At 38.3% G+C, this 16,012-nt stretch overlaps 1 protein-coding gene across 1 annotated transcript in view; it reads left to right on the top strand.

Annotated features, from left to right (window-relative positions):
- The window catches only part of RASA1 (RAS p21 protein activator 1), a 60,623-nt gene extending 46,441 nt beyond the window's left edge, over window positions 1–14,182 (top strand). Inside the window, exons 16-25 of the mRNA XM_048932029.1 lie at window positions 380–552; window positions 750–909; window positions 1,105–1,247; window positions 2,029–2,144; window positions 3,266–3,352; window positions 6,033–6,100; window positions 9,259–9,347; window positions 10,184–10,261; window positions 11,467–11,601; window positions 13,315–14,182. Coding sequence (XP_048787986.1) covers window positions 380–552; window positions 750–909; window positions 1,105–1,247; window positions 2,029–2,144; window positions 3,266–3,352; window positions 6,033–6,100; window positions 9,259–9,347; window positions 10,184–10,261; window positions 11,467–11,601; window positions 13,315–13,398 — 1,133 coding nt within the window. The 3' untranslated portion in view covers window positions 13,399–14,182. The remainder of the gene's footprint in view (window positions 1–379; window positions 553–749; window positions 910–1,104; window positions 1,248–2,028; window positions 2,145–3,265; window positions 3,353–6,032; window positions 6,101–9,258; window positions 9,348–10,183; window positions 10,262–11,466; window positions 11,602–13,314) is intronic.
- Window positions 14,183–16,012: the final 1,830 nt, after the last annotated feature.

Below are 16,012 nucleotides of genomic sequence, written 5' to 3'. Positions count from 1 at the left end.
TTACAAAAAAAATCACAGTGAATTCTGAATACTTTATCTGCTTTTATTTTCTGATGGCTGCTGGGAATTGCAAGGTAGCACTTCACTTATCTGCTGCTTGGGTGTTACAAAGGAAACAGTATCAGTATCTGTGTGGCATTCTTGAATGCATGTTTATGCATTACTCACAGACTGCTTTGTGTTTCCACTTCACAGGAATATTCTAAACCAGTGAATAGAGAGCCTGCTAATTTATTGATGGCAAAAATCTTGATTGCTATTATTAATACCCTTGGTGAAGCAAGATGGCATGTGATGAAAATAGTTATTTTGTTTGATATGAACAACTTGATATATTTTGCTGGAGGTAAATTAACTGAATAATGCTTTTTTCCTGAAGTATTTATGCGCTGCCAATTAAGCCGATTACAAAAAGGACATGCAACAGATGAGTGGTTTCAACTCAGTTCCCATGTACCATTAAAGGGTATTGAGCCAGGATCTCTGCGTGTTCGAGCACGATATTCTATGGAGAAGATCATGCCAGAAGAGGAATACAGTGAGTTTAAAGAGGTATAAAACTGTTTAACTTTCCTTAATTCACCTGTCAAAACTCACTTTGTTATTTGAGACAAATTTTGAAAACAGTGCTTGACACAGTTTAATTATATTTATAGTGACATCTGTTTTACTATAGATATATGACACCAGTTTCTACTGAATAGTTACATAAGTTTCTGAATTTTTTAAATTCATTCTTTTTCTTTCAGCTTATACTCCAGAAAGAACTTCATGTAGTCTATGCCTTATCACATGTTTGTGGACAGGACAGAACACTGTTGGCTGGCATTTTACTGAAGATTTTTCTTCATGAAAAGCTTGAGTCCTTGTTGTTACGAACACTAAATGACAGGGAAATAAGCATGGAAGGTATTGTTCTATTTACACTGAAATTTACTGAAACTGTGGGCAGGTAGGGAGGAGAGGGCTGTGGTGTCTTACTTTTTGTCGTCTTTATTTACAACACACAGTTGTGAGCAGCAGTTTTTTTTCTTCTCTGCTCTTTATTGGCTCACTTTCTCAACCTTTTAATTCACTTTTTTTTTTTTTTTTTTCTTCTTTCAGATGAAGCTACTACCTTGTTTCGTGCTACCACTTTAGCAAGTACACTTATGGAGCAGTATATGAAAGCCACTGCAACGCGTTTTGTTCACCATGCACTGAAAGACTCTATATTAAAGATAATGGAGAGCAAGCAGTCCTGTGAGGTGATAGCTTGAACTATGTTTGTGAACATCTTGGTCTGTTGAGACAGTTATCTACTGACTGTTATATTTTATGCTTGGATTAAATGTTATCTTTAGAGATATTCATTTATCTCTCAGAAGAAAACTTCATTTATGTGATTGATACAGGATCTAAATTCATTTTTTTTCTAGTGTTGCTGTGAGCAATATTCATGATAGCGATTTTGAAGTGCTGAATTTTTAAATTCACAACTTTCAAGTTAGGTATTTACTCTGTAGCTAACAGAAGGTGTTCTGCAGCAGTTACTGAGCAACATGACCTGAATAACTTCCAGTAAGCACAAGATGTCACACAGGTCAATTTCTGAACTTTAGTTCTGATTTTGAACTCCCTGATGCTGCTTATTGATCTTGCTGATTTTTGGGGGGAGGTTTCAGGGTAGGGTTGGAGGGGAGGGGATTTATTTATTTATTTTAAATTATTCTCCTAACTTCTGTGTTTTACTGCAACTTCATTGTGGAAAGGATGGGGGTCCTCAGAATTCTGAATTAAAAAGATACGAAAGGGCCATGTGAATGGGCAGTGTGGAATATCTTAAGCATTAAAGGCGTAACATACTAGAACCTCTGCTGCTCTTGATTTCCTGTGTAGCCACTGAAGCAGATGTGGGAGTTCTGTAGGAGTCTGAGATTTCTACTGTAGCAGAATTTTTAATTCACTTTGAAGAAGTCTTCGTTGTGTAGTATTACGAAGCTGTGTTGTTCTGGTAGGAGTGGAAGCCTAATCATTTTCTCTTTTTAGTTGAATCCTTCCAAACTAGAGAAGAATGAAGATGTTAACACTAATTTGGCACATCTACTCAGTATACTTTCAGAACTGGTAGAGAAAATATTCATGGCTGCAGAAATACTGCCTCCGTAAGTTGGCACTTTTTGTATTTGAAAATTCCTGCTTATGTGGTTTACATTGCACCTTAAAATGGTATTTTTATGGGATCACCTTCTGCTAATCAATCACAAGACTGTTCAGAGTTGGTAGGGTCTTCAGGATAATTTATACAGTGGAATACAGAAGGATTTAAAACCAACATTTTCAGGTATAAATAGTGCCTTTTTACAAAAGCTTCTTGCTTTTCAGGGAAAGAATAAAAATAATCAGTATTTTGTTTCCTGAAAGAGTGTAGAAAACAATTTTAATTAACTTTAATTTTAAAAAGTTTAATTAACTTTAAATTTTAATTAATTTTAATTTTAATTTAACAAGTTCTTATATTTCCTCTTCTGGGGAAGAGAGACAGAATTATTAACAGTACATTAAAAATATAAGCAGAGTATTAGTGTGCTGTGCTATGATTATTTCTATCAAGGAAGTGCAGAGGTTAATTTTTTTCCTTTTTAAGTGCCAATGCAACCTCTGTGTTCTTATTTTAGATCTGAGCCATCTAAAAAGAACTTGATAGTACTAACAGTTCTCTTCCATTTGCATTCAAAGTAAACAAACTCTTTAATAGTAGATAACAGAAATGTTTGTTTTCTGGTAGTGCTGGCAAGGTTAAAAGGTGTGTTCCTTTTAATTTATGTGATGCAGTTCTCAACATGTGGAAAGTGCCACAGTTAGTATTGGAGAGGAGAAATTTTGTAGTTGCTTAGACACTTAACTATTAAAATGTAACCCTTATTTATGGAAAGAAAAGTTGCTACTGAGTTAAAAGTAAAAAATAAATCCAAACATCAAATTTGTACTTTTTAAAAAAACATGAAACGTTAAATGCACATTTAATGTTACCTACATGAATAGAACTGTGCATCATTGAAAACATGTTCCTAGTTTATAAATCTACTTTTTAATGAACAATTATAAGCTGAGTTTTTACAGTTTTATTAACTTAGAAATTTTTAATTAATTTAAATGTCTAAATAGTAGACTTGGAATTGATAACATTTGTGTATCAAGTAGGCAGTTGGACAGGATCCTTTCTGACTAGATTTTTTTTATTCTCCGATCTTATCTGATGAGTAATTAGCTACCATTTTTACAGGACATTGAGGTATATTTATGGGTGCTTGCAGAAGTCTGTTCAAAACAAGTGGCCTGCTAATACAACCATGAGAACCAGAGTTGTTAGGTAAGCTGTGTGTCACTGTGTTGAAAGTAATCTTTCAATGTCTTACCCCTAACAAGCTTCAGTGTGCTTTTGTGACAAAACTTCATAATACTTACATAGATAATGACATTGAAGGTAGTTATGATACTGAGGCATGATATCCCAATTAAGGATTATGAGCTTGCAAGAAGCACATTCATAGACTTTTGCAGAATAAGATGTAGCACAGAGGTCAGGATGGCTTTATGTAATAGTTTTAACTTCAAATTTACTTGCATTATGTTAAGTTTTACAACTTAAATAATGATTCCCATTTTCATGCGGGGGAGTGAGGGGGAAAAAAGAGAACTTCTCTCAAAGCAATATTTAGCCTTTGTAATACCTGTAGAGAGTAATATCTTCTGGAGATTGTGATCCTGTCATATGCCACCTGAGAAGACATTATTCAGCTACACTTATGTAAGCATATGTTGATTATTGGAGAAAACCTACACAAGTTAGGGTCGCTGCCCCTTAAAATGCAGAACCAGCATGGTGTGAAATCTTCTCATAAAGGTAATCCAGGTGTCATTAGGCTTCACTGAGCTACTGTCTGTACTGCAGTATTTAGTTTACTGCATCAGAGAGAGCTCCCAGTTGCTGGTGCTGCATGATGTGATGCCAGTCACTCGTATTAACAGTATTGGCTTCTGAAACCATGTAATTCTATACTGTATTAGTATCCCTCATTTCTCTGTTCCAGCCTTGCCACACTGGAACATATCCAACTTGACTCCCCTGAAGTTACACTGGGTACAGAAACTCCAATCTGTATTCATAATCCAAAGCCATATACAAGTCCTTCCTCTAACTGCCTATTGCCAGTCCAAAAAAGAGATGTGACCTTGACAATCTGTTCCTAGATGTTAGTGTTTGAGGTTATGGGCAAGTCCCATCCTGCACTTTCCTCCCTTCCCCGGTATCTGGCAATCATGATTTGCTGAGGTTAGATTTTCCTCCTGTTGGGGATTTTCAGAAGATTTGTATTTTGGCCCTTTTTTTTTTTTTTAAATCATTTTGACACTAATAGCTGTGGCTTACAGAATTGAGGGTACTGTGCTAGCTAGGGCTTTGCCTTCAAATCAGAGCTGCTCCTATTAGGAGAGCCCCGCTTATTCTGAAGGGCTACCATATTGCAGGGCTGTAGAGCTCAAGAAAAGTGACATCTTTCTCTACTTACTCAGCTCCAGAGAACCACATAGATTTCCTTAGGTGAATGCAGCTTACATTTTAAGTTTCCCTAAATGCTCTAACTTTTCAATCTCTTTTTCCTGTGACCTTAGTTTTCATAAGTGGATAGTTGCAACTTCTTACTAAACTGTTGCAACCTTTTATGAAGGAAACTGTTTTATAAGACTAATTTTTAGATGTCTGAATAGTTTACCAGCTACCTCATTCAAAAAATGTTGCCATTTCTACCTGATTTCCAAAACTCCATGTCAGTATTCATTATTATATTATCCGTTATTTCAGGACTCCACATCAGACTTGTTATTAACACAGGGTGAAGGAGTAAGAACCCCCAAGTATTCTGTATTAGCAGGATTCATACCTCACAGGTCTTCAATGTTAGGCACTTAGGAGAGATTGGTCTGTATTCCATGATTTCCAGATTGCATACTTTCTCATATCTTCATATTCACACCATAGACAATTATTTTTTTTTTTTGCTCCACTGAGGTTCAGGACTGTTGTTTTACCAGCCCATAATTTGTGGTTCTTGGAGGAAAAAGAAACTTCCTTACAAGTATGTATTAGAACTCAGATGTCTTGGGCGTATGGAAGATATGCTAACATTACCAATAACCCATGCATCATTTCCAAATAATATGAATGTTAGTCACTCTGCACTCAACAGCAAACAAGGCTGTGTGACATCCCCTTCCCTTCCTTGTCAGTTAAGGTTTTGTTATCGGTACAGTGAAAAACAGTCTGCTGGTCCAAGCAAAATGAAGCATGATGTAAATCGCCTTAGCTGGTCTTTATGTAACTTCCTCTTACAGCAGTTAGTAAGAATTAAGGTTGACATGAATTAGATGTTTTTTACTTCTGCTTTTGAAGAAAATTAGATTTTTCTCAACATAGTTGAAAGTTGCTTTATCTTGAATGATACTTTTCTTCAGCTTCCTAAGTGGCAGCATTTAGTTCTGGGAGGAACACAGCAAATCCCATGCTATTCTTCTACTAAAGCATACTGTCATCAGGATTTGGGTCTGCTTAGCTGTGTTGCTGCCAAAAGAGAGCTTTCCTTCTGCCTTGTACTTGTACTCCTGCAACACTTACATTGGTTGGGGGAGTCAAAGGCTGCATGATTATGCCTTCTGTAGAAAACTGGAAAACCTCTGGATGGTAGAGGACCAGGGACTTATTCTTTTTGAAGCCAGTGTGGTCTTAGCTTCATAGTGATTTCACAGTCAAGTTCTTCCCAGTTGGTTTCAGCAATCCACCTTAATTGGGAAATCAGTATGCCTCCTCTTCCAGTTTTTTTGGTAGCTGAAGTCATACCAAGACATTCCTAATTAACAACCATATTCCCAAAGTGCAGGCTGATTTGTTGTTGTTTGTCTCAAAAAGATTTCCACATTAACTTGAACTGTTCAAGATTACACAATTTTACGTTAATATTACTATTAAACAAAATACAAATTTCTTTCAATTTCAGTGGCTTTGTTTTTCTCCGACTGATTTGTCCTGCTATCCTGAACCCAAGGATGTTTAATATCATCTCAGGTGACTATATGCTTCAGATCAATTTCATGCATTGTATACTAATAGACATGGATTTACTTTAGTGTCTAACGTAGCAAATTAGGAAGTTATTGAAGAGTGTCCAAACTCATGTAATCCACACCACTTCATGTCTTTCCCTAAAGTGATAAGCATGTGCTTTTCACCCTCAAAGATTAGATGGTTTTTATCTCTAGTGTCTCATTTTAAACCCCAGAAGAATGTGTTGCTGAATTTAATAACACGTTGTGGAGTTGAAGTCTAGCAATGTGCAGTATATTCTAGAAGTGTGGAAAAATTAAACGTGTGATCTTCAGGTTTCACTTTGAATACAATGCAGCACTGAACTTCATGATATGTTTTATGTGAAAAAGATCCATAGAGTTGACGTGTAGAGTCTGTCGAGAGCTGTGCAAGATCTACAGAGACTGTACTCAGCTGTGACGAGGCTGCACCTTGAATACTGTGTTCAGTTTTGGGCCCCTCACTACAAGAAAGACATGGAGGCTCTGGAGTGTGTCCAGAGAAGGGCAAGGAAACTGGTGAGGGGTCTGGAGCACAAGTCTTACGGGGAACAGTTGAGGAAGCTGGGATTGTTTCGTCTGAAAAAGAGGAGACTCAGAGGTGACCTTCCTGCTCTCTACATACCTAAAGGGAGTTTGTGGAGAGGTAGGGTTTGGCCTCTTCTCCCATGTAACTAACAGGACTAGAGGGAATGGCCTCAAGTTGCTGGAGGGATTCAGGCTGGATATTAGGAAACAGTCCTCCTCAGAGAGGGTGGTCAGGCACTGGAATGGTCTGCCCAGGGAGGTGGTGGTGTCACCGACCCTGGAGGTGCTCAAGAACCATGTAGGTGCTGTAGATGTACTGAGGAACACTGTTTAGTGGGAAATGTTGGTGATAGGTAGATGGTTGGATTCGGATGATCTCGGAGACTTTTTCCAACCTTGCTAATTCTATGATTCTGTGGAAGTGTGCCTGGAGAGCCTGGAATACCTGTGGGCCCTTAGTTATTCAAGAGTAATTTTCTGGATTGAATCTGCTGCTTAGATAACTGCCACACACTGTAGAAGTCTTTGCTTTTAGTCATTAAGTGCAGTCACTTAATTTTAAAGATGAAAGAGGGGAAGCATTTAGAAAAGGTGGGATGCATGGACTTGAATCAGTAATCTCATTTGACTTGCAGGTCATAAATAAGAGTGTTCTCATGAACTTGCCCAAGTAAATATTCTCACCACATTTTAGTTAACCTGGAATTTTGCTGCTCTCTTGGTAGGGTGCATCTGTAGTAGTAACTACAACAATGGCAAGGGAACATTATGTCTGCAAAAGCAGAATTGCAAAATTGATCCGTGGCAGTGCCGGCCAGCATCAGATAGCATTCTCCCAGCCAGCTCTTTGACAGAAACTGAGATGTTGGCATGACCAGGGATCACATCTGACACAGCTGGCACGGGACTCTCCTGGAGTGAACTTCTGTTGTAGTCACCTAGGAATGTTTGTGGACATTTTAAACTTACAGATGTGAGATTTTTAAGATGGAACATCATTATGTGTGTTTTAGATAGAAGGATGTATTGAGGAAAATTAAAATTGAGATTTTGCTGTATTCCTTGTGTAGGAAAACGAAAGGAAAGGTGTGAAATGCTGAAAGGAAAATTATTAAAACTCAGTTTTTAAATGTTTGAATATATTGTACCTCATCTTTGTTACCATATATTCTGGCAAAGATGACCCCAGAGTAGGGGACATGTAGCTTGCATGAGCCATGGCTCTTCTTCCTTCCCCGACTTTACTAGTAAGATGCTGATTTGGAAATAAGAGGAAATAAGAAATTGGATACAGGAAAGCTTTCTTTCTAATTTTTCAGACAATGTAGCATATTTTCTCTTTTACACTCTAAGATATCTAAATAAGAAGGGCTCAAACGGAAAGCATCAAAATGTGTAACTCCTTTTAAGCTTGTCTTGAAGTCCTCTGGATATGTTCAGCTAATTTACTACTGCTAAGGTAAACTCACAGATACAGCTACAGGATTTAGAGCTGCTGGGAGGAAAGAAAAAGAATGCTGGGGGAGGCTTCTTCTTTGGGAGCAAGTCTTCCAACATACCTCAACTTCAGTAATGAGAAAAAAGTATCCTGAAGGCTGGGTATGGAGCTACAGCTCAGTTTCAGCAGCGAGTCGTATACCCTGCGTAACTGTCCTGAAAGAATCTTTGCTCCAAGCATACTGGAGTTGTTTGAAATAATACACGTGTTTACACTGGTTCAGCGGACTTGATGTTTGGATTGCAAGGTACAAAGGTTACCCAGCACTTCTTCAGAGAATTGCACTATAACACTAGATTCTATCAACAGCTGGCTTTAGTTGCTCAGTGAGTGGCTCAATCTAAACTCCAGCTACGCAAGAGAGAAACAGAACTTATTTTCAGTGCATTGCTGGATTAGTGAGTAGGAGGGCAGGAAGACAGAGAAAAAGATGCAGTTAGACACAAACAGATGCACCATATTTACAGAGAATTAGAAAATTCTGAATTTATATGCCAAATCTGAAAAAATTAAAACCTGGCTTTTGACCAGGCTGCTTCCTGTAAAGTAGGGGAAGCAGAGATGCACCTGGTTCTGTCACTTCAAAAAAAAAAAAAAAAAAAAAGAAGTTTTGGCTGACTGTGAGGTTAATGTAAAGTGCAATACTGAGTACAGTAAGTAAGTGTAATTTCATGGAAATATAAGCTAGGATAGCACACTGTGTTTATTCTATAGTCCTGGTGCAAGTAACTTGAAGTATAACTTGTGTGATGCTTAAGAGACTGCTTAGGTAGGTATACACAAATAAGGAAAAGTGTAAACTTTTTTTAGTATTTTAACAAGCAATCCTCCTTTCTGCAGAACTATTTCGTATTACTGAAAATGTTTCTTATTTCACATAACTCATACTAAAGTTTGGAAATCCACACGTTCACATTTATTTTTGTGGACATTATTACTAAAGCATTGTAAGTTTTGCCTCACCAGGTGCCATTTTCCACATACTGCTCCGTTACAACATTCAAAGCATTTAATTCTATTAAAAACACAAGCTGCAGAAGAGGTTTGCTTTCTTTTGGCTGGTGTTGGATCTGTATGCTATAGCCAGTAACTGTACTTTGTATTCCTATCAGATTCTCCTTCCCCTACTGCTGCAAGAACACTGACGCTGGTCGCCAAGTCTGTGCAGAACTTAGCAAATCTGGTTGAATTTGGAGCTAAGGTGAATATTATACACGCACACACACACCAACTAGGACTGTGTTGCTGCCATTTCCTTATGCAGAGCTTGTCACCTGACATGTTTGTCCTCATCAGTTCTTGAAGCGTTATCCTAGTTCTTGAAGTGTTTTCTGTCTTTGGAACTGAACCTGAAGTATTGACCTGAAGTAGGGCAGTAGTAGTCAAGCTGCCTTGGGAAGAGAGGCCATACTGTTCTGGGAGAAAGAAACCTGTCTTAATGTGTCATGCCTCTACATACTGATGCTATGAGAACACAGGAAACTCAGCAGACATCTCTGTATACAGTAATTCATTTTCAAATTAAACTCTGAGGTTGGTGTAGAGCAGGAGCATCCAACCTTTTGGTTAGCCAGGTCTGCTTAGTTTTGGAAAAAACCCCATGTCTTCACAGGCTCACACGCATGTATGTAGGCTGGAACATTACTGGCAGTCACTGCATGTTACCTGCCAAATGGCACAACTGTACATATTGTGTAAGGCACTTGGGTTTCGATCTGACTGAGCGCTGTGGGCACAAGAGGCAGTTAGCACTGCTCTGTGCTCTCTCCTCCACTGTGTTCTGTTGTCACATATGCAGTCTGTGCCCAATCTACACCCAGGAAAATATTGCTAAAAATCACCCTTTTAAAATTTACAGTCTTGTAAATTTACAATCATTTTTTATTATACTTTTTGAAAGTAGTATTTGTTTATTGAGGCTAGTGTTGGAAGAACATGCATATTTCAGAAATTTTGGATTGCATGCCAGTATGTATTTTTGTGAATACATGCAATGAATGTATGAATAATTTAATGAAGACTTTTAAAAATTACTAGGAGCCATATATGGAAGGGGTAAATCCGTTCATCAAGAGCAACAAACACCGCATGATCATGTTCTTAGATGAACTTGGGGTAAGTGATTAAAGAATTCTTCATTGGAAGTTACATGCTACACCATAAATGAAAATTTCTTTACCCTTTTTATGAACTAGCTCAAAAACATATCAGCTCTTAGATGATTTTTAATGCTTGTTACTGAATAAAATTTGTCTTCTGCATCTTTAAAACCTGCAGATCAGTGTCCCGTCACACAAAACTAAAACCATCAGATGTCATTAGACTTTATTCAGTTAGCACCTCTATAGAAGTGAGAAGCTAAAATATCTACGTAAGAATTATATACTTTGGCCAAAACCTTTACAAATGTATCTTAAACCAAAAAATTCCTGCCTATAATCTGTTGCAGAGCTTTTACCGAAGATTTAAATTTCTCTTCAAACAATATGCTGCATTTCAGTTACCATTTCCAGATGTCTGCTAGCACACTAGATATTGCAGTCTAGAACAAGAACTGCTCTATTACAAAACTCTGTTTTGTGTAGGACAGCTGTAAAAGGAATTAGATGCTCCTGAGTAGATCTTTTGAAACAAATATTTATTTTATAAATGAAGATGAAGGATATGTGCCTACCCTCCTGAACTGATTCATTTAAAGTGACTTAAAGGATGTCCTAGAATGTTTTGATTAGATTCAAAAATGAATATTCTTTTCTGGCACTCAGTAGGTTGCTGTATGTCACCTCTTCTGGTTCAACTTTAGTTTCTGTATGAAATTATGTGTCAGTTTTCTTTAAATTAGTTTGTATGAGGTCATAACAACTGGTTTGAGAATAACAGTTGGATTAATCTGTTTTAATTACAGTGTTACTGTTTTATGATTGGTTTAACAAGTCTGTTACTTGATATTACAGACTTTGTTCTATTTTTTGCTGCTGATGTTCTTTTATTTAAATTGAAAAGGGCACATAATAGATGGATTATCTCCTTATTTACTGGGAGGTTGAGTCTTTATCCTTAATAGTTTTCTTCACTTAGTGGTAGTGTAGCAAAACGAGATTTTTTTTATTGAGCTATTCTAGCAGGAATAGAAATTGCTTATATTGGAGAGGAAGAAACAGAAAACATGGGTAGAAGAATTAGCTCAGGAGACTTAACACTGCCATACTACTTTGCAGTGTAAAACAACCGAATTGACCCATCTGTACAGCAGTAGCATAATTTCCTGTATATCCAAGTATTCACCACCCTTGAATCTGCTCTCATTGCTTTTCTTGAAGAATGTCCCTGAGCTTCCAGACACTACAGAGCACTCTCGAACTGACCTATCTCGTGATCTGGCAGCCCTGCATGAGATCTGCGTGGCACACTCAGATGAACTTCGGACACTCAGTAATGAGAGAGGTGTAATGCAGGTAAGTTAGAAAGCTTAACAGTCAAATCAGAGGTACAAACAGCATATCTCAAGTTATTCTGCAATGTTGGGATTCTTTTGTAGTACTTCTGAAGAGCATTATACCTGGTAAACATCTCAAAATGTGCTGATCACCAGGACTTCATTAGCTATAAAGGCCAAACAGCCCATAGTTGTGAGCTGCTTCTTCATGCAAATAAAAACAAGGATGTTTTTTCACAGTTATGGTGAAAATTCTTAATTTCTAGAGGAAGACTTAAGTCCACAAAATTCATGACAGGTTCTCTAGATTTTTGGTTTAATGGTCTTACTGTTTTCAGCTGGATGGAATTTGCTTTCCTTAGCTTTCTATTGCTGCCTTCCCAGTTTTCTAGTACATCGATAAACATGGCAAACTTTTCTATCGAACCCACTGTGAACCATTATTAGTCTGCCAGCTGTTAAGCAGGGCTACTGTAAGTAGCTAAACCTACAGACTAATTTGTAACAAATAGCTTCATAAAACATAAAAAGGAATAACTTCAAATTACTTCTGTAGACTTTAGAGATAATGTATTTAGTAATACACCTCCTTTTCGTCTATTAATTACAGTGAACCTCAAGTAAGGATTTCTTGTTACTGCACAAGTAATGTTTAGTATGTGGTGCTATGCAGGAAATGGCTCTTTTTTGTTTTTCAGGGCAGGGACAGCTGCTGTAGGTGAAGATTTGGAGATTGATAATTAATTCCACTGCTTCTAAATACTCTCTCATAATTACCTTTTTAAAAAAATTATTTTCAAGGCCTTAACTTAAATTCCTAAATCTGTATGGCGGATTCTTCTGGAAGCAGATGAGGCCTTCTACTCAAATAATGTGTATTTCAGCAGTACATTTTTTTTCCAGACTAGAGGAAAGAACTTGCGTGATGATTTTGGACAGCCTGACAACATGTTTTTATTCAACTTTATTATGTTGGCAGGAAAAAAAGCACAAGGAATATTGAAATGATCTTTTCTATTAGCAGCAGCTCCAATCTAATCCAGGTTAATAAGGGCAACCCAGCAGTTTAGTAGTGAGAAAAAAATCTGTCATGCTCATAATTCAGTCACTGCAACTGGTACTCCTGATGAACAGCAGAAGAACAATGGCAGGGCTGGCAAGGCAGCCCAGAAGAAGCTTTCAGTACTAAATTCATGTGCTTGTACAAACGAGTATTGTTTCATTCACAAACCCTCTCATGGAATACTATAAGTTTAAAAAAAAAATCTAAGTAGATGTTTAGAAAAATCTAATATACAAGATGATGAAAGATGTGTAGTTCTGTTTGTGTCATGCAAAAAATTAACTTTCTACATCAAAGGACAAATTTATTCTCATGGGTTTCTTCTTTGGCAAAATTCCCTTGTGTTTTTTCTCTTTTTTTCCATCGTAGCCCTAATGATTCATGGTCACCCTATTTTAGTTAAAAACAGTTCTACCATAGTGGGTGCAAGAAAGAAAATAGTCTGAATATCCAACAGTATGTTGGCAGTACATTTTCTTAGCCTCTGGTAAACCAGAAAGTAATAAGATCAGTGCACACAATGATTAAATTTCACAGTGTTGTTTTCAAGTTCCTTTTTTGAAATAAATAATGTCTTATTATTAGGGAATTGGTGCTGTTGAAAATGCATATCAAGACTTTTTTTCTAGTTGCTAATAATGTCTTGTTGTACCAATTCTTTTTCTACAGCATGTTCTTAAGAAGCTGTTGGCTATTACAGAACTGCTTCAACAAAAACAGAATCAGTATTCAGTGTCTAATAACATCAGGTAGCAGCCCTGTACCTGAATTCTGCATGGATCCAGCATGCCCGACATGGCAACTCACACCAGTATCACTTTCTTCTTGCTCTTGCCAAAAATAGCACACCCTGTCACATTCCCAGTGATGTGTGAACTATGCAAAAAGAAAACAAAGATTCTGTTGGTGAATGATTGTACCAGCAGCTTTTTAAGCTATCTGTGCAGGATGTTTGCACTTTTTTTCCACTTGGAAAGAGTTTTCACAACCTCTGAGCCTTGGTGTACAATTCACCTTCTGCAAAGAAAATGCTGTGACTGTCTTGAACTTTGAAAATTACTTTCAACACCTCTAATTGCCAAAGTTTGCTGTCTTGTTGGAAAATATATCAACTGACAAGGAAAGAAATGTTTTGTCTTGACAGCTACATATAACTGGATAACATTTCTTACTGTAATTTCTGACTGGTTACAATAATTATGACTTCTGACTGTTTCAACCACTTTAACTTGTATTTACAGTTTTCAGAATTTGATGTTATGGTAGAAACAATCTTTACTGTACACTTTTATACCATACTGTTTCTCTTGCTGGAATCATGTTGAAAGAGAATATGCAGAATGGATCTCATCAGCTTTATTTTTTGATGTGCCACTGATTCAGTCTGAAATAGTTCTTCCATCAAGGACTGTATATCCAGATAAATCACAATGCTTTTGTAAAATGTTTACAACAGTAAATAATTTGAATTCAGTAAATTTATTGATCATTGTATCAGACATGCATGCATTCATTAAACCATTTTATAAAATATGTATTGGTTGGTCTCTTGTGTACTGTAAGTCTACCGTGAATCTTATTTTTATACATGAAAAGTAAGTTTTGGAAATAAATCAAGCTGCAGATCAACTCCATGAAAACTGGCTAACTTTGGCTGCTGTGGGATTTTTTTTCTCCTGTCTGCACACACGATTATACTTTGTACTTTACAGTGTACCCGCTGTCCCTTTAGTTTTGTGGCATCACTTTAGTGTTTACTATGAATCCGCAGAACAGTACTACCATACTGGTATGCAGTGTAACACACAGAAGCTAGAAGTTTGAGTAAGGGAGGGGAAAAATATTCAGTATGTATCTTTGTGGGTGCTCAGAGTGTGTTTCTACATTCCTCATTCACAGCAACTCTTGGGACTGATCTGATAAGGAGTAAAAGGATGCTGAGAGTCACTGACAAGACTAATGAGATAATCACATAAATAATTCTTGTGTAATACAAATGCAGCTGTTAAGGTATTACACAGCATTTCCCGTCTGTTGAGCATTTTGCTTTTACTTTCACTCTAATGTGAAAGGACTTCATCTGAGTCTCTGCTGTGACACTTCCTTACATGTTCTCAAAATCTCCAATTGCTTTCCAGCTGCCTGCCAGCCTTACCTCAGAGCAGGCAATCTTGAGTGCCATCATACAGCATGTGTGGACAACTGGGGATTAGGCCCAGCTCCCATGGCTTCATGAAAGGCAGGTTCTGCTTGTCAAACCTGATCACCTTCTATAACTGAATGACCCATCTGGTGAATAAGGGAAAGGCTGTTGATGTGGTCTACCCAGACTTCAGCAAAGCCTTTGATGCTGTCTCCTGCAGTATTCTCCTGGAGAAGCTGACAGCCCGTGTCTTGGACAGATACATCCTGAGCCTTACACAGAACTGGCTGGATGGCTGGGCCCAGAGAGCAATGGTGAATGGAATTAAATCCAGTTAGAGACCGGTCACAAGTGATGCTTCCCAGGGATCAGAACTGGGGCCTGTCCTGTTTAAAATCTTTATTGAGATGAGCCAGCAGTGTGCCCTTGTGGCCAAGAGGGCCAATGGCATTCTGGGATGCATTAAAAAGAGCGTGGCCAGCAGGTCGAGGGAGGTGATCCTCCCGCTCTGCCCTGGTAAGACCTCATCTGGAGCACTGCGTCCAGTTCTGGGCTCCCCAGTACAAAAAAGACAGGGATCTCTTGGAGAGAGTCCAGCGGAGGGCCACAAAGATGGGGAAGGACCTGGAGCATCTCTCCTATGAGGAAAGGCTGAGTGAAATGGGTCTGTTCAGCCTTGAGAAAAGGAGACTGAGAGGGGACCTGATCCAGGTCTATAAATATCTAAGGTGTGGGGGGCAGAATGGCGAGGCCGGACTCTTTTCAGTGGTGAGTGGAGACAGGACAAGGGGAAACGGCCAGAAACTGGAGCATAGGAAGTTCTGCACAAACATGCGCAAGAACTTCTTTACAGTGAGGTGACGGAGCACTGGAACAGGCTGCCCAGGGAGGTGGTGGAGTCTCCTTCTCTGGAGATATTCAAGACCTGCCTGGATGCCGACCTGTGCGACCTGCTGTAGGGAACCTGCTTTGGCAGGGGGGGTTGGACTCGATGATCTCTGGAGGTCCCTTCCAATCCCCACAGTTCTGTGATTCTGTGATTGATGACCTGAATGAGGGACTGAGTGCATCCTTCATATGTTTGCAGATATCACCAAGTAGGAGTGGAGTAGGAAGTCCCTCTGTAGCAATGTGGACAGGCTGGATTGGTGGGCTGTGGCCAGCTCTAAGAGGTTCAACAAGACCAACTATTGCTTTGGTCACAACAGCCCCATACAAAGCCAC

Source organism: Lagopus muta, chromosome Z (genome assembly GCF_023343835.1).
Source record: "Lagopus muta isolate bLagMut1 chromosome Z, bLagMut1 primary, whole genome shotgun sequence".
In the NCBI taxonomy this organism is placed as follows: domain Eukaryota; kingdom Metazoa; phylum Chordata; class Aves; order Galliformes; family Phasianidae; genus Lagopus; species Lagopus muta.
The sequence above is the reverse complement of the archived record's forward strand: the minus strand, read 5'-3'. Positions and strand labels throughout refer to the sequence as shown.